The 27,984-nt window shown below is 45.7% G+C and overlaps 2 protein-coding genes across 3 annotated transcripts in view; one reads left to right on the top strand and one right to left on the bottom strand.

The window, feature by feature from the left end:
• Nucleotides 1-20,122, top strand: part of Fgd1 (FYVE, RhoGEF and PH domain containing 1) — a 43,004-nt gene extending 22,882 nt beyond the window's left edge. Inside the window, exons 5-18 of the mRNA XM_038316985.1 lie at nucleotides 62-151; nucleotides 821-969; nucleotides 3,358-3,514; nucleotides 3,602-3,740; nucleotides 9,683-9,741; nucleotides 9,891-10,037; nucleotides 10,570-10,662; nucleotides 10,799-10,878; nucleotides 16,316-16,346; nucleotides 16,795-16,896; nucleotides 17,228-17,353; nucleotides 17,522-17,683; nucleotides 18,673-18,816; nucleotides 19,287-20,122. Coding sequence (XP_038172913.1) covers nucleotides 62-151; nucleotides 821-969; nucleotides 3,358-3,514; nucleotides 3,602-3,740; nucleotides 9,683-9,741; nucleotides 9,891-10,037; nucleotides 10,570-10,662; nucleotides 10,799-10,878; nucleotides 16,316-16,346; nucleotides 16,795-16,896; nucleotides 17,228-17,353; nucleotides 17,522-17,683; nucleotides 18,673-18,816; nucleotides 19,287-19,592 — 1,785 coding nt within the window. The 3' untranslated portion in view covers nucleotides 19,593-20,122. The remainder of the gene's footprint in view (nucleotides 1-61; nucleotides 152-820; nucleotides 970-3,357; nucleotides 3,515-3,601; nucleotides 3,741-9,682; nucleotides 9,742-9,890; nucleotides 10,038-10,569; nucleotides 10,663-10,798; nucleotides 10,879-16,315; nucleotides 16,347-16,794; nucleotides 16,897-17,227; nucleotides 17,354-17,521; nucleotides 17,684-18,672; nucleotides 18,817-19,286) is intronic.
• Tsr2 (TSR2 ribosome maturation factor) lies at nucleotides 17,813-26,646 on the bottom strand. 2 transcript variants are annotated; one of them, XM_038316986.2, is made up of 5 exons: nucleotides 26,532-26,646; nucleotides 26,268-26,358; nucleotides 22,269-22,360; nucleotides 21,261-21,437; nucleotides 17,813-21,064 (listed from the first exon to the last, which is right to left on the bottom strand). In XM_038316986.2, exons 1-5 carry the CDS (start codon nucleotides 26,613-26,615, stop codon nucleotides 20,930-20,932), a joined length of 579 nt encoding a protein of 192 aa, XP_038172914.1. In that variant the 5' UTR covers nucleotides 26,616-26,646; the 3' UTR covers nucleotides 17,813-20,929. The 2 variants fall into 2 exon arrangements, with proteins under 2 accessions (XP_038172914.1, XP_038172916.1); XM_038316988.2 differs by lacking the exon at nucleotides 26,268-26,358 and having other exon boundaries at nucleotides 26,532-26,627.
• Between the last annotated feature and the right edge of the window lie 1,338 nt (nucleotides 26,647-27,984).

Genomic DNA, 27,984 nt, shown 5'->3' on the forward strand with positions numbered 1-27,984 from the left:
GGATAGAAGGAGCTGGGGTTAGGGCAAAGATGATGTTTCAAGGGTCACTTCTCCTTTTCAGCTGACTGTGCAGCAGAAGGTCTTCCATATTGCCAATGAGCTTCTACAAACCGAGAAGGCCTATGTTTCCAGGCTCCATCTTCTGGATCAGGTGAATGATCCCTCTGGGGTTCCAGGGCCCCTGGATGTGGTAGGTAGCTTCCACAGAGGAAATGGTAGGGCCTGAACTTAACTCCACCATTAGGATTAGATCCAGAAGTGGTAAGGTCTCTGGCTGACCTTGTAGCCGATTTTGATTCTGTTCACAAGTTTAATCCTCACTCCTAACTCTTAACGGATGTGTACCAGCCCTGTGATTGTGACTCTGACCCTGCTTACTCGTGCCCGCATCTTAAATTTACCCCCTCCCCATGGACCTCATTTTAACTCTTGACCCCACATCCACTAGAATCCCTGAGGGTACAGGTCTTTTTTTTTCCCCACGGTTTTGTCCTAGCCTCCAGGACAGTGCTTTACACATTAGACACCATAAATATTTGTTAAAATAAAGGGATCTATTTCCACCTCTCTCTCTCTGAACCTGGATTGACTTCTGACCTTGCGCCAGGTCCTAACCTGGCATTGTTTCAGTCCCTAACTCCAGGTCCTAATCTTGGTGACCTGCACTTCTCTCTATTCCCATTCTTCTCCGTCTCAAGACCAGTACTGATCTCAGAAATGCACAAAGCTGCCCACAAATCCTGCCCTTACCTACAAGCTGCCCTTTCCCCAGCTGAGCTCTAGTTTCAGGTCGGCTGAGCACCGCTGCCATTCTCCACAGGTGTTTTGTGCCCGGCTGCTGGAAGAGGCTCGGAATCGCAGTTCCTTTCCTGCTGATGTTGTCCATGGCATCTTCTCTAACATCTGCTCCATCTATTGCTTCCACCAGCAGTTCCTGCTGCCTGAGCTAGAGAAGCGTATGGAGGAATGGTAAGGGCTCTAGAGCCAGTCTGCTTATTCTGGCATCAACTTGCATGCTAAGCCCAGATGTATACATAGGATTTCATTCCTGCTGGGATGTAGCTCAGTGGCAGAATTCTTGCCTAGACTATGCAAGGCCCTGAATTCCATCCCTGACATCATGAAAATAAGTTTTTTTGGTGAGGAGTTTTTATATAGGGTTTCTCAGTGTGTAGGCCTGAATATCCTGGAACTCGCTGTAGATCAGGCTGGCCTTGAACTCATAGAGATCTTCCTGCTTCTGCCTCCCAAGTGCTGGCATTAAAGGTCTGTGCTACCCCCACCCTGGGAAAATAAGTTCATTCTTACCTACCTTCTTTTCTGTGCAAGAGGCCCAGCCTCTGCCTTCTAGGCCCTCACAATCTAATGTGGAACATAGGTCAGGACCTAGAATGCTACAACAGAATAGCAGGGCCCTTAAGAGTATGATATGGCTCAATTGCTAGAAGTGCTTGCTGCTGGCAACCTGAGCTCAATCCCTGGAACCTACATAAAGATGGAAAGAAAGAAATGACTCCATCAAGTTGTCCTTTGACATCCACACACATGCTGTGTGTGCCCACAATTCTCTCTCTCTCTCTCTCTCTCTCTCTCTCTCTCTCTCTCTCTCTCACACACACACACACACACACACACACTCATCATCATCATCATCATCATGAAATTTAAGACAAAAACGAGTGTTGAGATTTAGTTGTTATGGTGTTGTATGCCTATAATCCTAGCACTAGGGAGTCTTTGTCAGATCTGTGAATTTGAGGCCAACCTAGACTACATAGTGAGACTCCATCTAAAAAAAATGAACTTAAGAGCTGTAATGAGCCATGCATGGTGGTGTAAGCCTTTAGTCCCAGCACTTGGGAGATAGAGGCAGGTGGATCTCTGAGTTCAAAGCCAGCCTGGTCTACAGAGTGAGTTCCAGGACAGCCAGGGCTACACAGAGAAACCCTGTCTTGAAAAAACAAACAAATAAAAAATGAAATGACTAGGTTCAAATTCTGCCTCTGTTATTTGCTAAATTTAAGCAAGTTTCTTAAGTTGTTATACCTTGATTTCCTCATCTTTATTCATATATGTATTTTTATTTGTTTTTTGTAGTGTTAAGGATTAAACATGCTAGGCAAGTGCTTCACCACTGAGCTATACTCAAGTTCACCTCGTCTTTAAAATGGGGACAGTAATAATGGCCTACCTTATAGGATTATTTTTAAGAATTAAATGTCTTAATAATACATGTTGAGAGATTAAAAAAATACTGGCATGTAAGTGTTTAAATATTATGAGCTGCTGCTTTTCTTTTGTTTTTTTTTTTTTTTTTTTTTTTTTTTTTTGGTTTTTCGAGACAGGGTTCTCTGTAGCTTTGGAGCCTGTCCTGGAACTAGCTCTTGTAGACCAGGCTGGTCTCGAACTCACAGAGATCCGCCTGCCTCTGCCTCCCGAGTGCTGGGATTAAAGGCGTGCGCCACCACCGCCCGGCTCTTTTGTTCTGTTTTGAGACAGGGTCTCACTAAGTAGATCAGGCTGGCATAGATCTCACAAAGATCCACCTGCCTTTGTCTCCCAAATGCTAGGATTAAAGGTGTGGGTACCATGTCTGGCCTGAGCTGCTGTTCTTATCAGTGCCATGGTAAAGGTGAGAATGGGAGACTGGGGATGCAGACACATGGATGGAGCCTAGCCTAGGAGTAAAGTAATGATTTGAGGAGAAGCGATTGTCCAAGGGAGAAGAGCAGGGTTTAGGGACTGACTGCCTTCGGGTTCTCCTCTTCCAATCTAGACTATAGTGTCTGCACCACCTGCTTGAATGGTCTTCCCAACAACAAGCAGGGCGTGCCACTGTCTGCTTAAAATTGTTTCCATGTTCCCTCCACTCACAGGATAAAGTATGCCTCTCTTACAAAACTGTGACTGCAGAGGGCTAGCATAAAGCCTAGTTCCCACACATCCCTTACCATCCATCCTGTGACCTGAAATCTGCTTTGTCTGCCACATCGCACTGTTGTCAGCAAGAGTTCAACAAGACCTGGTTATTGTCCCTACCTTACAAGACAGTAACGTTCTCAGGGTTTGACTGGGTATGGCTCAGCACCGTGTCCCTGGCACTACCCAGCTCAAGACTGGGCACAAATCAATGATCAGTGGCCTTACAGTATGGCAAGTGTTCCAGGGTGGTATAGTTTCTGGTGCTTAGGCAGGACAGTTAGGCTAAGGATCAAACTGAGACTCTCAGCCTCATTGGCCTGTAATATAAGCAGCATTTCCAGAGAAGTAAGCCAGTTGAAAAAATGGTTTTCTTCTTGAGGCTGGAGACTTCTGGGAGGATCAGCAGGACCATGTCAGCCCCTGTTTCTACTCTAGGGACCGCTACCCACGCATTGGTGACATCCTGCAGAAGTTGGCACCCTTTCTCAAGATGTATGGCGAGTATGTGAAGAACTTTGACCGGGCTGTAGAGCTGGTCAACACATGGACAGAGCGCTCCACACAGTTTAAAGTCATCATCCATGAAGTGCAGGTAAGAGTTGAAGCTACAGGAGGAAAGGTTCACAGGGACCTGGGGGAGGCCTTTAGCCAGCCCTGAGCTTTCGTGCTTCTGTCACAGAAAGAGGAAGCCTGTGGCAACCTGACCTTGCAGCACCACATGCTGGAGCCTGTGCAGCGCATCCCCCGCTATGAGCTTCTTCTCAAGGACTATCTGTTGAAGCTGCCCCATGGCTCCCCGGACAGCAAGGATGCCCAGAGTGAGTGTGTGGCCTAAGCCTTCCCTGCTTCCCCACACTGGCAGCTGGCCAGACATCTGAGGCTGGACTCCACGTTTCATTCACAGGGTTGGACTTCCAAGGTTATATAATTCAATCCCAGAATAGAATGTCTAAACTGAAGGGCCTACATTGAGGCTCTGTGGGGGAGATTTCAGGATGAACCTCCAAGTTCATTACCCTGCCTTGTTACCTAGAAAAACTCCAGTTAGGAGCTTCTGACTAGAACTATATAGTCTTAAGGGGCATGTCCAGTATGATCCTTTGGGAGGCCATGCATTCCTGAGACTGAACTCAAGATTCATCTCCGAATGAAGTTGTATTGGAATAATGAAAGAGCCAAGCCCGTTTAAATTCTCTGTGAGTCAGCTCCCCAGTCAAAGCCCCATCGAGTCAGACTCCTATTGTTCCATCTTCCAGACTTAGCACTCCACTGCAGGCCCACTGGCCATTCCCGAGAATGAACCTCCCTAAGGAATTTCAAGGCTGACCAGAAGCCCAATAATTGTCTTTCTAGTCTTGATTGTTCCAGACTTCGTGTCCCTGGATTTTATGCCTCTCAGGTTCAGATCTATAGGTTGAGATACCGCCTCTTCCTCAGACTCAGTCTTCATTCACTGAACCACTAGGAAAGTATTTGGTTTAGATTCCTTTCACCCCATCTGTATAGGGCCAGACCCCCACATAGAGCTCGAGTCTAGCCCACTTGTTCTTTCTTAAACTCAAATTTTCATTTATACACCATTAACATAACAGCTAAGTGTTTGTGCACTGTTCTAGGCACTGGAAATGAGAAGCTGAGCCAAAAAGATGAGGTCCCTGATTTAGGGAGTGTATATTCTAGTTGGACAGATGGCAATAAACAAAATTGACAAGTACGCAGGAATATATTTGCCAGGCGCTGAGTGTGACTTGGGGAAGAGAGTGATGTAAGAGCAGCTGGGCAGTCTACTTTAAATGGGTGACTTCTGTGCAGGGAAGATGCTTGAACCCAAACCTGAATAACAAGAAAGTTGCCATGGGCCAAAGGGAGGGGAATGTTCCAGGCAGCTGCAGTAGCAAATGTAGAGTTCCCAAAGCAGGGGGAGATGGGCAAGCTGGTAGAGGTAGGTGTATCTCTGTGACAACAAGAGGGCCAGTGTGACCTGAACATAACAAGGGAGGGCAGAATGATAGTTATAGAGAGGTTGGTGTCGCAAAGCTTTGGAGGCTGACATGAGGTGGCTGATTTCTTCTGAGTGTAGTGGCTAGTCATGGGCAGGTCATGGTTAGGATTAACTGAAGAGTAAAAGGAGCCAGGAAATCTATAAAGGGGGCTTGGATGAAGATAGTAGCAGCAGAAGTAATGAGAAGTGGCTCCATTCGGGATATATTCTATTTGGAAGTGGCCCTAAAAAGTCTAAGATACCATGGATATGGACATTGGTAGAGTTGAGAGTAATGGTCCTTGGTGCTAGAGAGATAGCTTTGTGGTTAAGAGCATATACCGCCTTATATACCCAAGATCAATTTCTAGCACCCACACCCAGGAAGCTCACAAGCACTGGTAACTAGCTCCAGGGGGATGAGATGTCCTCTTCTGGGCTCCATGGGCACTTACATACACACATGCACACGAAATTAAAAAATAAATCATAAAAAAGTGATAGTTCTTGCTGGGTGTGTTGATCTAGCTGGGAAGCAGAGGCAGGAGGATTGTGAGTTTGAGGCCAACTTAGGCTGCATCATGAGAGCTGTCTGAATGATAGTTCTTGAGATACACTGTTTGGTGAGCTGCCAGGTTTAGTCAGATGAGTCTAGAAGTCCATGGAGGGATTTGAATGCCATTGGTCCATAGTTAGTATTCAAAGCCATGGTGCAAGTGGGACTTGCCAAAGGGAATGGAATATAAATTGAAGGAAAAATGGGAGGCCAAGCTTCAAAGCTCAGGGAGGTGGGATAAACAAAGGAGATGAAGAAGCAGCCTGAAAGGGAGCAAGAAAACAGAAAATAGACATGTCACAGGGATCAGGAGACAACAGTTGTGTTCTGTGCTATGTACACTTCCCAGACCCTTTACCCAACCAGAGTGAGGGTACTTTGCTACCCAGCCTGGACCTCTGAATAGAAAGCTTGGTAACTAAGCTCTGCAAACAGATAGCTGCCTACTAAATACCATACTCTTCTCTCAAGAGCAACACTGAGGTGCCATAGTAAGCCATAAAACCTAAACCTCAGGGCTGGATAGATGGCTTAGCCATAAGAGCATTGACTCCTCTTCCAGAGGATCTGGGTTCAATTCCCAGCACTTACATGGCAACTAAAAACTGTCTGTAACTCTAAGATCTAACACTCACACATAGACATATGTGCAAGCAAAACATGAATGCACATAAAATAAAAAATAAATAAATTGATTTATTTTTATTTTAAAAATCACTAAACCTCAAGAAAGTGCTTTCTAGCTGGGCAGTGGTGGCACATGCATTTAATCCTGATACTTGAGAGGTATAGGCAGGTGTGAGTTTGCTTGGTCCACAAAGTGAGTTACAGGACAACCAGAGCAGTTACACAGAGAAACCCCATCTTAAAAAACAAAACAAACAACAAAAAATGTGCCTTCTAGGCCTGGTACCATGGTGGCACATATCTGTAATCTTAGCTACTCTGGAAGGTGAGGCAGGAAGATTGACTACCTGGGCTGCAAGGTATAAATCCAAAGCCAACCTGGGGAGCTTAAACTTAGTAAGGAAAAAAGTAGGGGTAAGCCTGTAACTTGGCAGTGGAACATTTGCCTAGCATGTGTGAGGCCCCAGGTTAAATCTCTAATACTTCAAACAAAAAACCCTAAACCCAGCTGGACGTGGTGGCACATGCCTTTAGTCCCAGTACTTAGGAGGCAGAGGTCGGCAGATTCAAGGCCAGCCTGGGCTACAGAGTGAATTCCAGGACAACTAGGACTACACAGAGAAACCTTATTTTGAAACCCTAACCCCCACCCCCACCCCCCAAAAAACAAACCAAACAATACAACATAAAACCATGTATGCTTTCCAGCAAGCTGGCCATCTTCAGCCTCATTTTTCTCAGAACCTTTCTCAAAAGTTTCTCACAATAGGAATGATAAGGTTGCCTACCTCCATAGAATTGTTTTGAGGTGCTAAATGAGATCATCGAGTTAAAACTTTGATCACAGTCCGTGGCACAGGACAGAGACTCAATAAACATTAGCAATTTTTGATGGTTAATGTCATCTGTACTGCATTAGCCACCATGTTGCGTTTATTGACTTCATTTCCCTGTTTTGTACAGCCTCAACCTTATCTGAGTCTCTAGAACAAATCTCAGTGTTCCCTATATTAGCTGCAAATGTGAGCCTCCCCCCTCCCATGACACACACAAAAATAAGCTTCATAGGTTGGTTTTCAGAGCTGCGTTGAGTGAGGGTCTCTGACTGAGAGCCAGGTAAGATTTGTCCTCCCCAGCCCAAGATCCTATGCTGAACTCCCTTATATTTTTTATGTGTCAAAGTAAAACCCATAAGCTGAGCCCCACTGAATCATCTTTCTGGTTCTGCCGATTGACTCACCTAATTTTAGATCCCAGACTAAACTCCAGAGCCTGGACTCAATTCCCAAACTGCCTGCTTGGGACTGCTGCCCTGGGCTACCTACTTACACTAATCCCAAGACTGAACTCTAGACTGAGTGAGACCCCAGACTGCCAAGCCTAGCCTGGGCCCCACTAAAGCTTCTAACTTTTGACTAACATCCCCATATTAAACTCCCAGACAGCAGCAGAGACACATGGGACTCCCAGTAAGGCTGATCTGTTTCCTGTATGGTATATCACTAGACATGTCCTGACAGCAAACACAGTCTCCAGTATGAGCCCAGCCACATATCAGGCCAAAGTTTATGTGCTCCCCATGTGCCAATCTTCTCGTCCTTTTGGGCTCTACTAGAGTGTGAAAGGTGCAGCATATATAGGAGAAAAGCAGCTTTGGGGGCAACTGCCACCTCCCAGTTAGACAACCACCTCTCTTGAGTCTCAGTTCTGTCCTCAGCTAAATGGGGCATAGTAACACCTGTCTTCTGAGGTTCTCTGTCTTGGAAGAACTAATTTATACTAAGCACCTGTTTGGAATCCCTGAGGAAGGTAGTGGGAACTCCCAGCCCTGTCCTCGAAAGCATCTGGTGTACCGAGGGACCAGATGCAGTGAGCGATGAGCACGGTATGCTAGTGAGACAGAAGGAGCTGACAGTGTCCTAACTCATCCTCAGAACTTAGGGAAGGCTGCTAGACGTGGTGAGCTGAATCCAGAAGACTGGCTGTTGGCCAGATAAAGCAAGATAGGACATGTTGAGGGAGGTGCATGTTGAGGGAGGAAGGACATGTTGAGGGAGGTGCATGTTGAGGGAGGAAGCCACAGTGGTCAACAGAAGCAGCCGCCTAGGGCTTTGAAGGCTAGACAGAACCACTGGGTCTTCTCAGTGCTGGCACAGAGTGAAGCATCGACAGATTTAAGCAGAGGGGAAACCATAAACTGTGTGCTCCTTCTGGCTGCCAGGGTTGAAGAAGAGTTGGAGAAAGGCCCAGCACCTGAAAGGTGTATAGAGACCTGAACTGGAGCACTGGCCACAGATCCGCTTGAGTACCAGAATGTGCTCATCTTAGGAAACGGCTTGGCTTGCCATCCATGTGGACATGTGCTTCTCCAGTCCAGGCATAAATTTCTGAAGGAGGAAATCCACTATGTAGAGTGGGGGCCATGAAGCTGCAGCCAGACAGTAAGCTGAGGCAGGGTTTGTTTAACTTGTGGAGGCTTATGGAGATTCATCTTATTTTCATGATAGCACCTGGTCATGATAGGAAATATGAAAATTACAAAAAAGACAACAAGAAGGGGCCAAGAAGCTAGCTGTAACCTGAGCCCCATGATGACTGTTTAGGCATACATTCTTTGTAGATGTATTTGCAAGAATTAGATAATTTTCTAATATTCAAGTTTGTATCCTTAAAGCACTCTGAACATTTCCCTTATTAAAAACTACACAAGTATTATTGGGAAAGACTGGTGGTCTAGTGTATGAGAGTGCCGTAAGGTATGTAACTGGGCGCCTATGCTTGGACAGTTTTGTTTTAGGTTTGGTGTTGTTAAAACACCACTGCAGTGAGAGTGTATTTGTGCATGTGTCTTCATTCTCTCTCTCTCTCCTCTCTCTCTCTCTCTCTCTCTCTCTCTCTCTCTCTCTCTCTCTCTCTCTCTCTCTCTCTCTCTCTGTGTGTGTGTGTGTGTGTGTGTGTGTGTGTGTGTGTGTTTGAGATAGGGTCTTATGTATTGTAGGCAGACCTCACACTTGCTGTGTACCTAAGGATGACCTTGAATTTCTGATCCTATTGCCTCTGCCTCTTGGGCGCTAGGACGACAGCACACCCAGTTTATGTGGTGCTAAGGCTGGACCCAGGGCTTGCCCATGCTAGGCACATACTCCACCAACTGAACTGCATCCCCAGCCCTCTTTATTTTTAATCTTTGGTTGCTGCTGCTGCTGTGGTTGTTTTGTTTTGAGATCACCCAGGGGAATATGGCAAGATTCTGTCTCAAAAAAAAGCAGATAAAACAAACAAGAACTATCCATAGTCCCAATAGCCAGAAACAACTGTCCAAACATGACCAGGTTTCCTGCCAGTTAATGATCATAATAATTTTACCAAACTTACATTTTATTGGCTGCTAACTATTCCATATTTGTGCTATTGTAATGTTAGTCTGGACAGTTTCTGATTTGAAATGGCGTGGCTGTGTGGCGTGTCTTTTGAGGCTAGCATTTGCTGGGAAAGGGAGGGTGTAGTAAGGCCAGAGGAGATATTCATGGAGAAGCGAAGTCCCCCAGAGCCCCCTCTCTGCTGCCTCCCCCCTGACCATGCTTCTCTGTGTGTAGAGTCTTTGGAGCTGATAGCCACAGCAGCGGAGCACTCCAACGCTGCCATCCGAAAAATGGTAAGTGGCCCTTCTAGCCCTGCCCTTCCTTGGCCATCCCCCTGTGGTAGCTCTGTCCTGGGATGGGGGTGGTACGGTGAGCTTGTAACTTGATGACACTCCAGGGGAGGTGTTGCCCACCCCAAGCTTTACCTCTTACTCACTGCCAGGAACGAATGCACAAGCTGCTGAAGGTCTATGAGCTGCTAGGGGGTGAGGAGGACATTGTCAGTCCCACCAAAGAGCTCATAAAAGAAGGCCATATACTTAAGCTGTCAGCAAAGAATGGGACCACTCAAGACCGATACCTCATATTAGTAAGTGCCAGGTGTGGGCTTGTGGGTGGGCATGTTCTCCGTTAATACATAGATGCCCTGGTAGTCATTCAAGAGTAGACCTCTAGCTGGGCAGTAGTGGCGCACGCCTTTAATCCCAGCACTCAGGAGGCAGAGGCAGGCGGATCTCTGTGGATTTGAGGCCAGCCTGGTCTACAAAGTGAGTTCTAGGAAAGGATCCAAAGCTACAGAGAAACCCTGTCTCAAAAAAAGGCCTCTAGCCAGCTATCCTTTCTTCCATTGAATTTTCACTATGTGAGCTAGAATTTTTTTTTTTGCATTTATAGATTCTGTAACTACAATTTAGATGTGATTTGGCCAAGATTACCCACTAGGAAGTGATTCCCATGACTTTTCTTAGTAACTTCCTTGCTCTTTTCTCATTATTGCTGTATCCAATTTGCAATCCTTCCTCCATTTGTTGCCTTAGCTCCTTAGCAGTTATACAAGGGTGGGGAGACTCACCATCCACACTAAGCCCCTGCACATGCATCACAAATCTTTTCTTTCCTAGTTCAACGACCGCCTCCTTTACTGCGTGCCCAGGCTGCGGCTCCTTGGCCAGAAGTTTAGCGTGCGGGCACGCATTGATGTAGATGGCATGGAGGTGAGTGCCATAAAGTGAGGAATGGAAATGTGGGGGCAGGGCATTGGGATTGGGAAGAACATGTCTGTGTGTGCATGTGTGCAGGGCGTTGTGGAGCTCTGTAGGTTTCACCATGATGCTTTCCTCTTCTGTGCAGCTAAAGGAGAGCTCCAACCTCAACATGCCTCGGACCTTCCTGGTGTCAGGAAAGCAGCGCTCTCTGGAACTCCAGGCCAGGTACCTGTCCTTGCCTATACCTTCCCTCCAGCTCACTCTTTACTTCAGTTCTGCTGAGCCATTCCAAGCCTAGAGTGCTTTCCAGAGAAAGAGTGAACACCTTTCCCCAGAGATGTGGACTTTCTCTTCAGCTATGCGTGAGTCCCTCAAGACTACACACCAAGATGCATAGTGTAGGAAAAGGTTGCACTTCTGTTAACAAAGCATTTGGAGAATGAACAAGCAGCGTAGAGTGGGTTACTTAGCTCTATTATAAATAACAAAATTGCAAATGGCTATCACCACACCTGGCTACACCATCAATCTGTTTTAAGGCTGAAGAAATTAAGGCACCTTGCCCTAGATTTAGCTAGCAAGGATCAGAGCTGAAATTAGAGCTTAGGCTACCTCAGCGTGGCACATAGACTCCTAATCACTGTCCATACGGCTTTCGGAGAGCCCAGGAGAAGTGTGTAACAAGGTCATGATCAGGGCTGGAGGCGAATGCACATCGGTACATGGCCCTTTTCTGATAGGTTACGTGGAGGGAGAGGTGACTGATGAGGACCGCATGGAGGCACAAGGGAGAAGGGTAAAGAGACATGGTAGTTGGGTCTGGAAGCTCTGAGAGACCAAGAGAACCTTCCTGAGGCCCAAGTCTCCGGGGTGTCCAAATTTCTGGTGTGAGCCACATACCAAGTTTCTTAAACATTTTTGTTTTTTCATGACAGGATTTCTTTGTAGTTTTGGCTGTCTTGGAACTCGCTTATGTAGATCAGAGTGGCCTCTAACTCATAGAGATCCGCCTACCTCTGCCTTCCTGAGTGCTGGGATTAAAGGCATGTGCCGCCACTACCCAGCTTTTTTTTTTTTTCCTCATGGTTTATTTTTTTTTATATTTAAAAATTTACATCTCCTTCCCTCCTCCTCCCCCCTCCCTCCCCTCCTCCTCCCCCTTCCCTCCCCTCCCCTCCACCCATACCTCCCCTCCCTCCCTCTCCAGGCCAAGGAGCCATCAGGGTTCCCCACTCTATGCTAAGACCAAGTAAAAAGGTCTATTTTGATTATTTTAAAATGTGTATGTGTGTCTACAGGGGTATTTGCAATGAATGCAGGTGACTCTGGAGTCTTTAAGCAGCAGCAGGTCCACTGGAACTGGAGTTTAGGGAAGTTATAAACTGCAGGACATGGGTGCTGAGAACTGAACGTGGGTCCTCTGCAAGAGCAACAGATACTGAGCCATCTCCAGCCACCTAACTTTATTTTTCTTGAGACAGGGTCTTATTGTATAGGCTGGCAGGCTTGCTTATGTAGACCAGGCTGGCCCTAAACTCACAGATCCACTTGCCTCTGCCTCCAGAGTACTGAGATTAAAAGTGTGCACTACCGCCGGGCAGTGGTGGCGCATGCCTTTAATCCCAGCACTTGGGAGGCAGAGGCAAGTAGATCTCTGTGAGTTCGAGGCCAGCCTGGTCTACAAGAGCTAGTTCCAGGACAGGTACCAAAGCTACAGAGAAACCCTGCCTCAAAAAAACAAAAACAACATCAACAAAAAAGTGTGCACTACCACACCTGGCTCCATTAATTATTTTTAAGGTAACTGATTGTTATATTTATTAGAAAGTTTTAAATGTTTATGGGTATTTTGCCTGTATGTATGTCTGGCAATATGTGCATGCCTGGTGCCTGAGGAGTCCAGAAGATGGTGCCAAGTACCCTGAAACTGGAGTTACAGATGGTTGTGAAGTGGTGCAGTGAATGGAATCAGGGTCCTCTAGAAGAATAGCAAGTGCTCTTAACTGCTGAGCCATCTCTCTAGACACTTAAAAAATTTTAATGAAACCTTTTAGTCTGGTATGGTGGCTTATCTGTAACCCCACCACTTGAGAGGCTGAGGTAGGGGGACTGCCAGAATTTCAAGGCAAGACTGGGATACAGTGTGAGACCTTGTCTGAAAAAAATGAGAGGAGGGCTGATTTTAAGTATACAAAAGATAGTACAATACACACCCATATTCTTAGGCACAGCTTAGCTGGTTCTCATCTTGGGATCTTGTAGAATCAGCTGAGAGCTTTTAAAAAAAATCCTGATGTCTAAGTTTTATCCCCAAAGATTCTGATTTAATTGATCTACATATATTCTCCTCAGGTGTCTTCATGACACAGAATCACTGATTTAAGAGGGATAGCTGAGAACTTGCTTAGCATACGTAAGGACCTGGGTTCCATCTCCAGAATTACTCCTCTTTCACATACAGAAGACAGCTATTGACATTTTACCAGATAGAACTTTTTTGGTTTTGGGACTTTTTTCCCCAGGCATCCTTGGAAACCTGAGTTCAAATGGTCCTCCTGCCTTAGTCTCCCAAGTAAGTGGGACTAACAAATATGAACTTCATCTTTATACACTTTATGTATGGCCACGAATTCCACCATGATTCTTTTTTTTAAAATATTTATTTATTATGTATACAATATTCTGTCTGTGTGTATGCCTACAGGCCAGAAGAGGGCACCAGACCTCATTACAGATGGTTGTGAGCCACCATGTGGTTGCTGGGAATTGAACTCAGGACCTCTGGAAGAGCACAGGCAATGCTCTTAACCTCTGAGCCATCTCTCTAACCCCCTCCACCATGATTCTTAAAAGTCAAAAGCAGTATGTGTTCACTGCCAAGAAATTTCAAGCTGAAAAATATAAACAAGAAATCTTTATATAAATATGGTCAAAATAAAGCCCTCTCTATGCTGGGTTTACAGATATTTACCACAATCTCTAGCCTTTGTGTGGATGCTGGGATCCGAACTCTAGTCTTCATGCTTGCACAGCAAGCACTTTACCCACTGAGCCATCTTCCTAGTACCTGCTGCCACATTTTATTATGAACATTATCAAAATACAGAAAAGCTGAAAGAACCACACTGAACAGTAATAAAGCCACCATTTAGTCTACAAGGGTCAAAATAGTACTAGATTTAGTTTCTCACATATCTATCCTTTTAGCCACCCACCAATCCAATGGCTTTCATTTTCTTGGTATATGTCAATTGTATATAGTGATAGGTTTCATAAAGACTCTTTTGTTTTTTGAGACGGGGTTTCTCTGTGTAGTCCTTGCTGTCCTGGAGCTCACTCTGTAGACCAAACTAGCCTCCAACTCAGAGATCCTCTGTCTCCTGGGTGCAGGGATTAAAGATATATGCCACCACACTTGGCAAGACATTTTTCTTGCAAGTATGTATGTCCTATACTTGATCATACTTAACATTCACACCCTCCTTTTGCCTCTTCCCATCCTTTCCCAACAGTCTTGCTTCTTCTACTTTGATGTCATATATAAATGATTCTATGTATAGTAAGATCTCGACGCCACAAATGAGATAAAACACATATTTGGTTTTTGCACCTGCCTTATTTCACTTAATATAATGATCTGCATTTGCATCCATTTTCTGGCAAATTACATAATTTTGTTCCTTATGGAATAAAAACTCCATAATACACACACACACACACACACACACACACACACTTTCTTATCTAGTCAGTTGACACAACCCAGGGCTGATTTCATAATGGCTGTTGTAAATAGTGCTGTAATAAACATAGATGGGCATGTAGTCTCTGTGGTATGCTGACTAGAATCTTTCATGTATATACCTAGGAGCTGGGTCAATATTTGAAGTATCACCATATCTGATTTCAATTTATATACTACAGAACCATAATTGAATAACATGGTGCTCACACAAAAACAGACATGTAGATTGATGGAATAGGATATAGGATGTACAAGCAAATACACATAGCCATACCCAGCTAGCACAAGTCAGCCCTGAACTCCCGATCCTGTCTCCTAAGTGTTGGGTTTATAGATGTGCTATCATGTTTTACTCAGCCACGTGATTTTTGACAGAGATGCTAAAAACATACAGTTTAGAAAAGACAGCTTCTTCAACAGATGGTGCCAAGAAAACTGAATATCCAGTGACTTTAAAAAACTTATTTTTAATTATGTGTATGAGTGTGTATCTGTGTATAGGTTTGTGCATCTGAGTGCAACTGCCCACAGATCACCTCGGAACTGGAGTTACAGGTGGTAGGAGATGCTCCGTGTGGATGCTAGGAACTGACCTCTCTGAGGTTACATGCCCTTACCCACTGAGCCCACTCAATGACTTTTTAATACATTCCAGGGTAAGTTGCAGGCTTTACCATACATCACCCTCCTCAATAGTTTGGCATGAAAACCATTAACTAGAGTTTAGTACTTGTTTCAGTACCACCACCACACCCTTTTCTTGGTGAAATTTTCATAGTAAAATGCACAGGTCTTAAATGTATCACAGCTGAGTTTTGACCAACATTTAATTACAATGAACACCCATTAGGGTGTGTGTCTGTCTGACTGTGTGAGTTGCAAGTGCTGGAGACAGGACCTCACATGACAGATAAGCATTCGGCCACTAACCTACATCCCCACATCCCTCAATGTTGACTCACATCCTTTTACACATCCTTAATTTTTCATGCAGTGGTCTTAATGATGCAGTCAGATTTTCCTATTAGAAAGGTACATTTCAAGCTTAGAATATAGATGTGGAAGGAAAATAAGAGTCCACATGGAAGAGAGCAAAGAGTGAAGGTCCTGTTCGTATTGGGTGGTTGATAAGGTTGTACCAGGGCAAAGGCCTTGGAGAACACAAGGCTATGGAAGATCCAAGGAAGAAGAGCAGAGGAAGTCAAAGCATGTATTGTAGCACATGCTGGCTGGGCACTTCACAATCATGTTAGTGATGCTCAGAACAGAATGATAAGCACCATCTTTGTGGAAGGAAAAATTTGCAAAGTTGACATTTTAGCAGTCATTGATATAGTTTCTTTCATGTATGTTCCATACACTCACACACACTTCACCATTACCTCCCTTTGGAAATCTTTCTTAAAAGCCTCACTCAAACTCAGGCTGAGGCAGTCCCCGTCTCTGTACTCCTCAGTCTTTCTCATCTAGTCTCAGCACTGATCCCCTGGACGTGGTTCCTTGTGTCTCCTCTAGTGCACCATGAGCTCCTTGAGGGCAGGGATTTCTCTGAGGCCCAAGTTCCTAGTACTGAGATCTGGAAGAAATGTTGAATGAAAAAGGTTACATAACTTGTCTGAGGCTACCTAATCTTAAGTGAAGAGGTAGAGTCAAACTTAGGTCCTGCCGGGCGGTGGTGGCGCACGCCTTTAATCCCAGCACTCGGGAGGCAGAGGCAGGCGGATCTCTGGGTTCGAGGCCAGCCTGGTCTACAAGAGCTAGTTCCAGGACAGGCTCTAAAAACTACAGGGAAACCCTGTCTCGAAAAACCAAAAAAAAAAAAAAAAAACAAACTTAGGTCCTATAACTCTAAAACACCATCCCAGTTGCCTTTTGTTGACCTGTCTAACCCAATGCCTTTCCTTTCTCCCCTACAAGGACTGAGGAGGAGAAGAAAGACTGGGTCCAGGTAACACCCAGGATTTTGTGGGAGGGGTATGGAAGGGTATTAATAAGTCCCTTAGGGGCTGTTAGACTTTTCCTTCAAACTACCTAATTAGATAGGCCTGGATAGCAGAAACTATTAGCACACTCTTACAGACAGACAGCTGAAGTCCTGAGGTCAGATAGAGACATTCTTTGAAAAAAGCCAGCTCCTCTGCATCAGGCTTTATAAAAGCTTGCACCTAAGCAGCAGCCGGGAAGGCCGTCTGAGTTTTCCAGCCACCACTCCCCTGTCCACATCTTATAATTACCAGATGTAGACCTGGATTTAGGGAGGGATTTTCTCGCTCATATGAGTATGTTGGGGCAGAGCTGGATCTAGAACTAAGGCACAGCTAGGAAGGTGTGGTGAGGGTGGAGATGGGTGTCTTGCAGAGTGATCTGACCTCTCATTCCTCACGCCTCTTCACCAGGCTATCAACTCTACCCTCCTGAAGCATGAACAGACCCTGGAGACTTTCAAACTGTTGAACTCAACAAACAGGGATGATGAAGATACTCCCCCTAACTCTCCAGTAAGAGCCCTACTATTCCCCCCCCCCCAGTACTGGGGTCCCTTTGAGGCTCCATGTTCCTACCTTCCCTTGAGATGATCTTTTCTTCTCAGAAAATAAGGACTAGAGAGATACTGCAGGCCCCTAAAAGCAGTCTTCTGCTGGTAGGGCTGCAGAGACTGTACCACAGAAAGTAAAATGACTTGCCTCCAATAAGTGTGGTGGGGCAGAGCCAGGCCAGACCTTCCGTATATATGTGTGCTCCCAAACCCTGTGACGATTCAAGCCATGGAGCAGTGGCTGAACTGAGCTGAGGAGCTGTCTCTGACCCGGGACCTAACCCTCCCCCTAGAACGTGGACCTTGGGAAGAGGGCACCTACGCCTATCCGGGAAAAGGAAGTCACCATGTGCATGCGCTGCCAGGAGCCCTTCAATTCCATCACCAAACGCAGACACCACTGCAAGGCCTGTGGGCATGTGAGTGTTGGGAGGCAGGGGCAGAGCTAAGGTGGGGGCAGCTGACAGCCTAAAAGCCCTCTTCTGATTGGGTACCCTCTGAGAAGGAGGCTGTAGGTTGGCTGTGGTACTTGATACAAGGGAAAAGCCAAAGGCAATTAGGCTGTTCTTGCCCACTTGCTGCCCCAGGTGGTCTGTGGAAAATGCTCTGAGTTTCGGGCCCGCCTCATCTATGACAACAACCGTTCCAACCGTGTATGCACTGATTGCTATGTGGCCTTGCATGGAGCACCTGGGAGCAGTCCAGCCTGTAGCCAGCATACACCACAGCGCAGGAGGTCCATCCTAGAGGTAAGAGTTCCTAACCACAATCCCCAAAGTGTACCCCAGCTGCTTGAGGTCTGAACATCTCTTAGACAACAGGGTGCTGTGTACACTCACTAATCAGGTGATCCAGGCTCGAGACAAGGAAAATGAATATAAGGGTTAAAAGTAATTTTTATTAAAGTACTCTACACATTTAAACTTCACAGTACTCATGCTTTATTTACATATGAGGAAAAACTGAAGCCCAGAGAGAGTATTTGGCTAGGCTGCACAGCCAGAAAAACACTGCTAGGTTCTATCTGAGACAAAAATCTCACTGCATAGCCTAGGCTGGCTTTGATTTTACAATTCTCCTGCCTCAGTCTATAGGATTTTTTAAAAAATAATCAATTGCCTTTTCTTAAATTATGAAATAGGATAAGTAATACAACATATTACTTAACCCAGAAGATGCCATTGTCAATATTGATGTTTCTAATATTTCTAGGTCCATGAATATACACAATTTGGGGTGACTGTTTTTTAAATAAATCAAGGTATCCCAAATGTAAGGGAGCTTTCTCTGTACTAAGACTATTTTAAATGCTTTGTTTATGCTAATTGAGATCTCATAAACACCCTCTGTGCTCTTCTCACAAGTCCTGCAGTTCATCTATTGTTAGGATTCTGGGACAGATGGTGTTAACCACCAACTCACCCCTTTAATCACAATGTTAGAAGAACTTTCTCAGAGCAGACGAGTATATAATGAAAGATGAAAAGGTTAGCTGTGAATGTCACTTAGTCTGTAGAGTGTCTGGCCAGCATTTCCGTGCCCCCACGGAGGTCTGCATACCCCTTCCACTAGCTGTTAGAGGCAGTAGCCATTGTTTACGTGGGTGACAAAGGCTAAATCATTTCTGCTACATATGCTTTGTTACCTTTGTCTGAGACCTAGTTCTTATGCTATGGGGCTGTTTAAGCCAAGAGCAAAGCCTTCTGTCAACACTGATGTACCGTGTCTCTCATCACAGAAACAGGCCTCGGTGGCTGCTGAGAACAGCGTCATCTGCAGCTTCCTGCACTACATGGAGAAGGGTGGGAAAGGATGGCACAAGGCATGGTTTGTGGTTCCCGAGAATGAACCCTTGGTGCTGTACATCTATGGAGCCCCTCAGGTGTGCATCCCACTCCTTCAGTTTTTTCCACCCATCTGACAAAGCCACACTGCCTCTCCTTTGTGTGCTTTGTCCTAGCAAAGGGAAAAATCAAAACCCCTATCCTTTTGTGATAGAGTATATAGAGACAAGTGTTTAGAGGCCAAGGTCTGGAGGGAAAATGAGGGTAAGTAAAGAAGTCTAGCTTTGTGGAGAAAACAGAAGGGGAGACAGGCACTTCTAGGTCTGATTTTAGAGAAGAATGTGCAGACAGAGGAAATAGTATAGACCTGAGTCTATAATAGTGAAAACTAGCAGTTGGTTTGGGCATGGGAGGAAACAGATATGGAAACCAACCTGCCTTCCAGTCCTAGTTCAGCCACTTCAAAGCAAGGGTCTTCAGCAGAGGAAACAAGAAAACAAAGTTGTTTCATTGGGCAGAGGGCACAGTCCAGCCCCTGGATGACACTAGTTCTGTCCCTCCTCCCCAGGATGTGAAAGCCCAGCGCAGCCTGCCTCTCATTGGCTTTGAGGTGGGGCCTCCTGAGGCAGGAGAACGTCCTGACAGGAGGCACGTCTTCAAGATCACACAAAGCCACCTAAGCTGGTACTTCAGCCCAGAGACAGAAGAACTCCAGCGGCGCTGGATGGCTGTGCTTGGCAGGGCGGGCCGTGGGGACACATTCTGCCCAGGGCCCACACTGTCTGAGGACAAGGAGATGGAGGAGACACCAGTGGCAGCCTCAGGAGCCACTGCTGAACCTCCTGAAGCCTCCCAGACCCGAGACAAGACCTAGAGGGTTTGGGCGGAACTGGAAACTCCTGCCCCACACTCCAGATGCCCATGTTCAATTGGGGGCTTCAGCCCACTCCCAATGCAGTCAATACTTGAATTCCCATCACGGGCACTTTCAATCCCGAATGCTGGGTCTTGGGTTTTTTAATTCATCTTTTCACAAAATGTGGGCTTTTAAAAAAACTATTCCTACATTGATGTTAATTTTTTAAATCCCTGTCCCCAGGGAGGGCAGGAGCTAATTGCTAGACTCACTTGAATTAGGCTGTTTCCTCCCAATACCCCAGATCCTACTTCCACCCAGTTTCCCCCAAAAGTACCAGTGGCAGGAGACCTGGATTCAAGTGCCAGCTCTGCTACTGACCCTGAAACCCCAACCCACCCTTGTCCCCTCAGCCAGTGTCTTCACATGTATGACTTTACATGGGGTGGTGACTAGGCCCTTCTTGCCTTTCCCATGGCTTATAGCTTCTACCTAGCCCCAAAGCAATCCAGTATTTTATCGTCCAGACCCATGGCAGGGCCACTGGGCAGGACGGGAATGGGAGGGGGGGGAGGACAATGGATACTGTTTTTTAAAGAAAAATACAGTTTATTTCAGGCTTACAGTAACTTTCAGAGCACTGCTATGGTCCGTCCGTTTGTCCAAAGTCCAAGGTTACTGGGGGTGGGGTGGGTGCAAAAACTATTCTTTCACTGAACTCTGAAGCTCAGCTCTCAGAAGGCCCATTCCAAGGTTAAGTCATGGATTAAACAAGAAGGTGTTATGTTATTAAGGTCTTAAGCCTCATCCCTGGACTTAAAACAGCCCAACTTTCTCAAGTTCACCACTTAGTCAAGCCCTTCAAACTCAAGAGTATTCAGGGTGGGAGCATTCACAGGAGGATGCAAGTTCTGGGCAGGGTAAAGAGTTGCTCCGTGGGAGGCTGGGGTGGGGATACTGGGGAGGTGCCACACTTACTCTTCCAACCATATGTTTATCTCACCATTCCCAATCCAGCCAGCCTCCCACTGTGGATTCTCATCCTTTCCACAAAAGTACCTGCCTACTGTCCACAAGTCTGGCTTCCACTCCAACCACAGCCATACTCATCAACCATCTTCACATTCACAGCACCTACGAGGCACTATGCTGGGAAACCTGGTCTTATCTCTCATGTGGTACCTTAAGGTTCAAGGGGCTGGAATAGGTCCCATTAACACAACCAAGGCTTTTCTTCCCCTGGAGGGAAGGACAGGGGAACAAGGTAGGAATATGGTTATCAGGATAGAGGTGTATAACCCTCCAAAACAGCCCCTATGACTCTCTCATAATACCCAAACCATTTACTGCCCTACTCATTTCTTTCTCCGGACAATGGTCCAACCGTCTTCTACTATATCCTCTTCCTTAATAGTCTGGGAGTCTGGCTCAGGCGGTTGAGGCTGGGGGCAGATCCCATCCATCATGGCCCCATCATTTGTAGATGTCACCTGGAAGGAAAATATAAGAGAGAGCACTAAGTAATTACCCATGCTCTGCTCCCAACTTTCCCATGTCTACGTGAACTATCTTTCTTGATAATAACACTACTAGCAGCTATAACCATCACCACTTCCCTGGGAATCTAGCTCTCTGCCAAAAATTTAACATTTAACATTTGCACCCACACACAGGCACCTCTTTTACCTCCATTTCTTCCACGCTGTCTACTTCATCTTCATCCACATCAGTTTCTCTGGCTGTCTTTACTGGGGTAGCAGTGACTTTGCACATCTTTTCGTTGATGTGAGAGGCCAGCTCCTGCAGAGCAGCTCCATCACCCTTCTGGAAGTGGTAGAACATGGTCTGTAGCTGCTCACTCACCTGCCAAGGAAACATCCAATCAGCTTGGAGCTTTCAGACAATCTACCATAAAACCAGCCTCTGCTTACAACAGAGTAGAGAGGGGGTTGGAATTTTCCAGAAAAAAAATTCCCTAAGAAGTTCATCCAGGCAGCTAGGCAGAGTGGTGAATGCATATAATGGGGAGACCTCTGAGGCACAATTGTGAGTTTGAGATAGACATTGTCAAAATAACAGCTGAGAGTGGTGGTGTATGTGTTTAATCCCAGCACTCAGAAGGCAGAGGCAAGCAGAGTTCTTTGAGGTCAAGGCCAGCCTGGTCTACATAGAAAGTTCCAAGCCAGCCAGGGCAACATAGTAAAACCCTGTCTCAAAAACTACAGCAACAACAAAGTCCAGTGGAGCAACCACAAATCAAGGGCTTGGGTGAAGATGTGAGGGCCTCCTGGAAGAGAAGGTACTAGAATTTCACACCTATAATCCCAGTACTTGGGAGGCTGAGGCAGGATGACTGCTATGAATTTGAGGTTGGCCTGGGTGGGCTACATAGCTAGAGAGTAAAACACTGTCTCAAGAAAAGAAAAAGGGAGAGAAGATGCAAATGAATGATAATCTCACCAGGGTGAGCAGTGTTAATCAGAATAGGAATGGAATTTGATCTGGCCCTGCTTGTGGCATGTGGGGAAAATACCTGGTTGAGAATGATCTAAAGAGAAATAAAGTTAATATTTAAAAATGCAATAGGGAATCTTGTCTATGCCTCAAGAAAAGAATGGTCACAACCAAGAATCTTGTCCCAAACAGACAGTAGAGAGAAGAGCAGGGGGTTGACGGCTGTCTTCATATGCTCACCTGGGGCAAGCTCCCATCTTCCACAACTGTATCAAACTCAGTGGTCATCAGCTCCCCAAGGAAATCTTCCACCTCTTCCAGCTCTAAGTCAGCTAAACAGGAAAGGATAGGCCCCTTTAGTCAAAGACCAACTTCATCAGCCCTGCCCACTATTCTTCAATACCTGCCTGCTATACCTGGTTCCTAGGTAAAGGTGTGGTGAGCCCTTATTCACTAAAACACTCTTTTCACCTTGCCTGTCCTAGCGGACCTCAGCCTTAGGTGACCTTGAAATAGCCTTGAGCCTCCAATTTCTCTTTTTTTTTTTTTTTTTGGTTTTTCGAGACAGGGTTTCCCTGTAGTTTCTAGAGCCTGTCCTGGAACTAGCTCTTGTAGACCAGGCTGGCCTCGAACTCAGAGTTCCGCCTGCCTCTGCCTCCCGAGTGCTGGGATTAAAGGCGTGCGCCACCACCACCCGGCCCAATTTCTCATTTCTAAAGAGAGGCAAATGGGGCCCCCTAGGGGTCTGTTAGGAGGACTCCTCTAACACAAGCTTGGCTGGCCCGAGGGAGATAAGACCCTAATATTAATTTGTATCACTTCAGAGTTGTAGTATTTGAAGTGTAGAGACCCTTCACAGCTGGGGCTCCACGAATACAGGAGTCCAGAGACTCAAGGGTGCTGGCTAAGAAGAAACAAGGTACTTGATTGTTTTGTTTGTTTGTTTCAGTGCTGGGGCTCAACATCAGTGTCCAGCACCTGCTGAGCAAACACTCAACCACAGAACTACACCCTCAGCTGGTTGCGCTACTTTTAAAAATGAAATCATCATAACTGTAATAACCATCTTTAAACTTCGTGACTCCGGCTAAGCCCTGTTCACTGGGCCTGTTATCTTGAGGGCCCATGCTCTGTCTTTTCTGAAAAAGACTTTCTCTTCCCAGACACCTCTCTTCCTGTCAGGCTAATTATATAGCCAGATGTTAAGACAGATGTCTCAAGTCCCCATATCCAAAGCCACATTTATTATCCTGCCTTCCACACCAGAACCTTATCCTCTATCTAGTGGAAGTTTCCTGATCTATCCGGCCACTCATCACAAATCTGTCTCTTTCCCCAACCTGCTCTATGGACAAGTACCCTCTTTATCTTGACCACTGCCCTATTTTACACCTTCTGTTCTAGACCAAAACAGCCTTCTCATGAGTGTTTCCCTCTCATATTCTACACTACCTAATTTCTGAATTTTCTAGCTAGCAAACACCATCCTATTACTTACCTTAGAACCTGCTCAGGAATTTTATTACTGATTGTGGAGTTCGCCTTTGATAAATATTCTACTGAGTTTAAGGGGTTGTTTTGTTTTTGCTACAGGTATCATTTAGGCCCAGGCTAGTATCAAACTATGCAGTCCAAGGCTAGCCTAGAACTCCTGGTGATTGGCGATCCCCCTGCCTTCACCTCCTTAATGCTAAGATTATAAGCATAAACCACCATGCCGGATTAATGCAGCTCTGGGGATTGAAACAAGGGTCTCTTACATGTCAGGCAAGTACTCTAGCAACTAAACCACATCCCCACCTCAATTTTACTGTGTTTTAATGAGGATTTCCATAGGAAGCTCATGAAAAACAAAGCCAGGATCAAGCACACACCTTGTAATCTCTGCACTCAGGAAAACAAAGCAGGAGGAACATGAATTCCAAAACAGTCTAGAGTACAAAAGCAGATACTCTTCCCAATTACTACTACTATTAATAATAAAAACATCAGCTTAGAAAGCGTGTGTAATTTGACCGGTGAAACTTTCTGCATTGGACATCTAACTGGACAGGTCTATAGCTTGAATTGGACCAACACTGGCCTAAAGGCTACAGTCAAGGCACATTAAGGCCTCCCATCTCTTACCCTTTAGGGTTAGGTTGTCTTTGTACATGCACATGCATGCTCTACCACTCTTCCATTCTCTTACAATACAGGGGACCTTTCAGAAAACAACTCTATCTCAACTTCTTTGAGTGTGCATTATGTCCTTACCTAGTTCACCCCTTTTTATTAATACCCACCCTAATCACTACGCTTACAAAGGCTTAAAAAAAACAAAACAACAAAACAGGGGGTTGCCAGTCTGGTCTACAGACTGAATTCAAGGACAGCCAGGGCCACACAGAGAAACCCTTGTTTCAAAAAACGAACAAAAGAGGCTTCTCCTCAGGCTCAGATAACTTGTGAATTCTGAGCACATCTTATCACAACGCTTACCATCCAGCACTTTAACTATCTATCCACTTGCTTATCTGAAACCATTCACCAGACACACCCCCTCAAAGCTAGGATATTAATAGAGGGTTTTATAAAAACTACAGCATATACTACTCCTACTAGGTCCTCTTGTTCTTATTCCCACCAAGGCAAAACGAAGGCTGTAGATCTTTGCTGTAGAAGTAGCCATATAGAGTTACCAAGTACAGGCACTTGAAATGTTGCGAGTCTCAAGAAGTGCCCATTTAGACCTTTAAAAGTCCAGATTGAAAAAATTTAATTCTAAAAATGTGTTAAGTGTTTAATTCTTTTTTGTTTTGGAGACAGGGTTTCTCTGTAGCTTTGGAGCCTGTCCTAGAACTAGCTCTTGTAGACCAGGCTGGCCTCAAACTCACAGAGATCCACCTGCCTCTGCCTCCCCAGTGCTGGGATTAAAGGCGTGCGCCACCACCGCCCAGCTTAAATGCTTAATTCTTATGACAACAACGAGATATTTTGGAAGAGAGTATTTTCCTTTATTTTATATATGTTTTTCTTGCATGCATGCCTTGTACACTCACTATGTATGTGTCTGGTGCCCACAGAGGACACAAGATGGTGTCAGATCCCCTGGAACTGGAATTACAGTTATGAGTCACCATGTGGGTACTGGGAACTGAACTCAGATCCTCTGTAAGAACAAATGCTCTTAAATGCTGAGCCATCTTTCCAGCTGTGTTTTACTTACTTGTTAATTATGTGTATATGCACATGTGTGCAGATGAAGATGACTTTGGATTCTCTGGAGTTACAGGTGCTTGTGAGCTACCAGACATGGGTGCTAGAAACCTAATTCATGTCCTCTGGAAGAGCAGGAAGCTAAGCATCTCTCCAGCCCCTTTTAAAGACAAGTTCCCACTTTAAAGACAAGGCCGACTTCAAACTCTGAGCAGTTCTCCTACCTCAGTCTGCCTAGTGCTAGAATTACAAACATGGCCCATGCTAGGCTTTTGGATGTGAATTTAATATTTTATTTGCTTCTTTCATTCATTTATTCATTCATTCATAGTAGCGGGGGATTGGACCTAGAGTCTCACATGTAGTAGGTAAGCACTCCATAGAGCTAAATACCCAACTGTTTATTTTTTATTACGAGCCAAGGTCGTGGATCAGGCTAGTGTGGAACTGGGGTCCTTTCGCCTCAGGAGGAACTGAGATTACAGGACTGCGCCACACGACCTGGCTGCCTTTTATTTTATCAGAGGTACTGCTTTTTAGTTTCGGTGGTGCTAGGGACAGAGCCCCGAAACATGCAGATGCTAAGAAAGTGCCCTACCAGTGGGCTACACTCCTCACACAATTTCATGACGGCGTTTGCTTGTGGAGAGGAAGCCATCTTAAGTGACTCAGTTCTCTCTTCATGCGGTCCCATCTATCAAATTCGGATCATTATGCTTGCCGGTCTTTGCCCACGGAGCCACTCTCCCTCCCCTGATCAGCAATCTTAAGTTACACGATATGGGACACATAACATCGCACATTTCTATTAGTCGGATATTTTCATAACCATTTTAGGAACTCTGGAACCTTCTGGAAGGTGAAATGTGTTGTCCAGGGACATAGCACTATTCAGTGTCATTGCCTGTAAAGCACTCAAAACGCACGATTCTGATTCCAAAGTCACCATTCATTCGACATGAGAAAGCGCGGGCTCTCTAGGACGAGGCCTCACCGCTTCAAACCCCGACAGACAGACAGCAACGTCTCACACTCACTCACCATTGGCGATGAAGTAATCCTCCACTGCACCCCCCAGCCACTCGGCCTTCTCCTGGCTGTGCACGCCCCCGAAGCCATTCTCCACAGCGATCTGTGAACACAGGCCCAAGCCAACCATGACGGCATGGAAACCGGAGTGGCGTGGTCTGCCCTGGCCTGGGAGGCTGCCGCCTACGCCGCCCAGCCGAGGCTCTGGCGCCTCGCCCGGCCAGCTCCTGTTTTGCCCCAGGCCTGATCGTGACCCCCCGCCGTGGCCCCACTCACCTGCAAAGCAGGCCAAGCATCTAGAGCCGCTCGAACAGCAGCTCCGAAGAGCTCTCGCATATCTTCTGCCGCGCCCGCCATCATCCGTTTGGATCACGTGGCTCCCAGGTAGCCCAATCGCACGGCAGACGTCGCCAGGCAGAACGAGCCAAACACCAATTCTGGGAACGCAGATTCGTTATCTGCTGACCTGGCAGCAAGACCAGAACAGTCGAAAATTCTGTCCGTGATAGATGACGCCACTTACCGCAGTAAATCCTGATAATTAAAAGTTGAACGTGGAGCCGAGGATTTAGGGAGCATAGCCGAAAAAAAGAGGGATAGAGAAATAGGGAGAACTGAAGGGAGGAGGAAAGGGGGAGGAAGAGAGAGAATCTACAGTTGAAGGCCCTTTAAAGGTTCAATGAATAAAATCAATTGCCGCCGTGCTTGATGACCTGAGTTAGGTCCCTAAGGTCCACATGATGGAACTAGAGAACCGACTCCTGCAGTTTTCCCTGTCCCCTCCACATGCTTTATGGCATGAACAGGTATGTGCATTCACATGCAATAAATAGGTATAATTTTTAAAAATTAAAACTACATTTCCAAACAGCATTTTAACACTTGTATAGAACATTGACACCAATAGCAGTAGAATATATTTTTTGTCTTATTAATACAATATTTGTCTTCTCTCTCAAACCCAGAAACAACTACTTTCCCCAGACTTCCTGAGAAGGTACAGGTAAAGGAACTGTTAATCCCAAAGATGGGAGGAGAAAAACCACTGACCCCCAAATCAGCATGGGCAATTTAACTAAAACAAGTAATTAATTAAAACATGCTTTTTTATTCATGAGCACGGGCTGCCTCCCCTAAGATGAGATTTGAGAGCATTGGATGTGAGGCAGACGAGGATTTTTGGTTCAGGGCTAGGGGTTTTTAAATGGAGAAAATAGGTAGGGTCACGGGAGCAGAACAGAAGCATAACAAGTTAGTCATAACAGCCTCCTGAAACATACGTGATTGCAGGGTTGTCATAAAGTAATCAGAAGAACAGGTGATCATAACAACCTTTTGAAACAAAGGCAGGGTTGCAGGATGCTTATAAATAACTTGGAAACAAAGACATGGTTGCTGCTTCCTGGAATGGGCAGTACAGACTACATTTGTAGTTAAGGTTACAGGTGGGGCATAGCCCAATCCTTGAGAAACGGATTTAATCATAAACAGGAATGGGCCACGTTTGTCTTTACTACAAGATGGCTTTCAAGCCAAAGATGGAGGCAGGCTGGTTCTTCAGCACACACAGGACAGAGGAGACATGAAAGGTCGAACTAGGGGAAGTAGAAGAGGATGTGGCTACTTTTGCTTTGCAAGGCAAAGAGAATGAGAAAGGGCACCAAATGGCAAAAGGGCGCTGTAGCTTCTGAGAGGGCAAAGTCCAGAATCAGAGAACTGAGGGACTAAG

Source organism: Arvicola amphibius, chromosome X, assembly GCF_903992535.2.
Source record: "Arvicola amphibius chromosome X, mArvAmp1.2, whole genome shotgun sequence".
NCBI lineage: Eukaryota > Metazoa > Chordata > Mammalia > Rodentia > Cricetidae > Arvicola > Arvicola amphibius.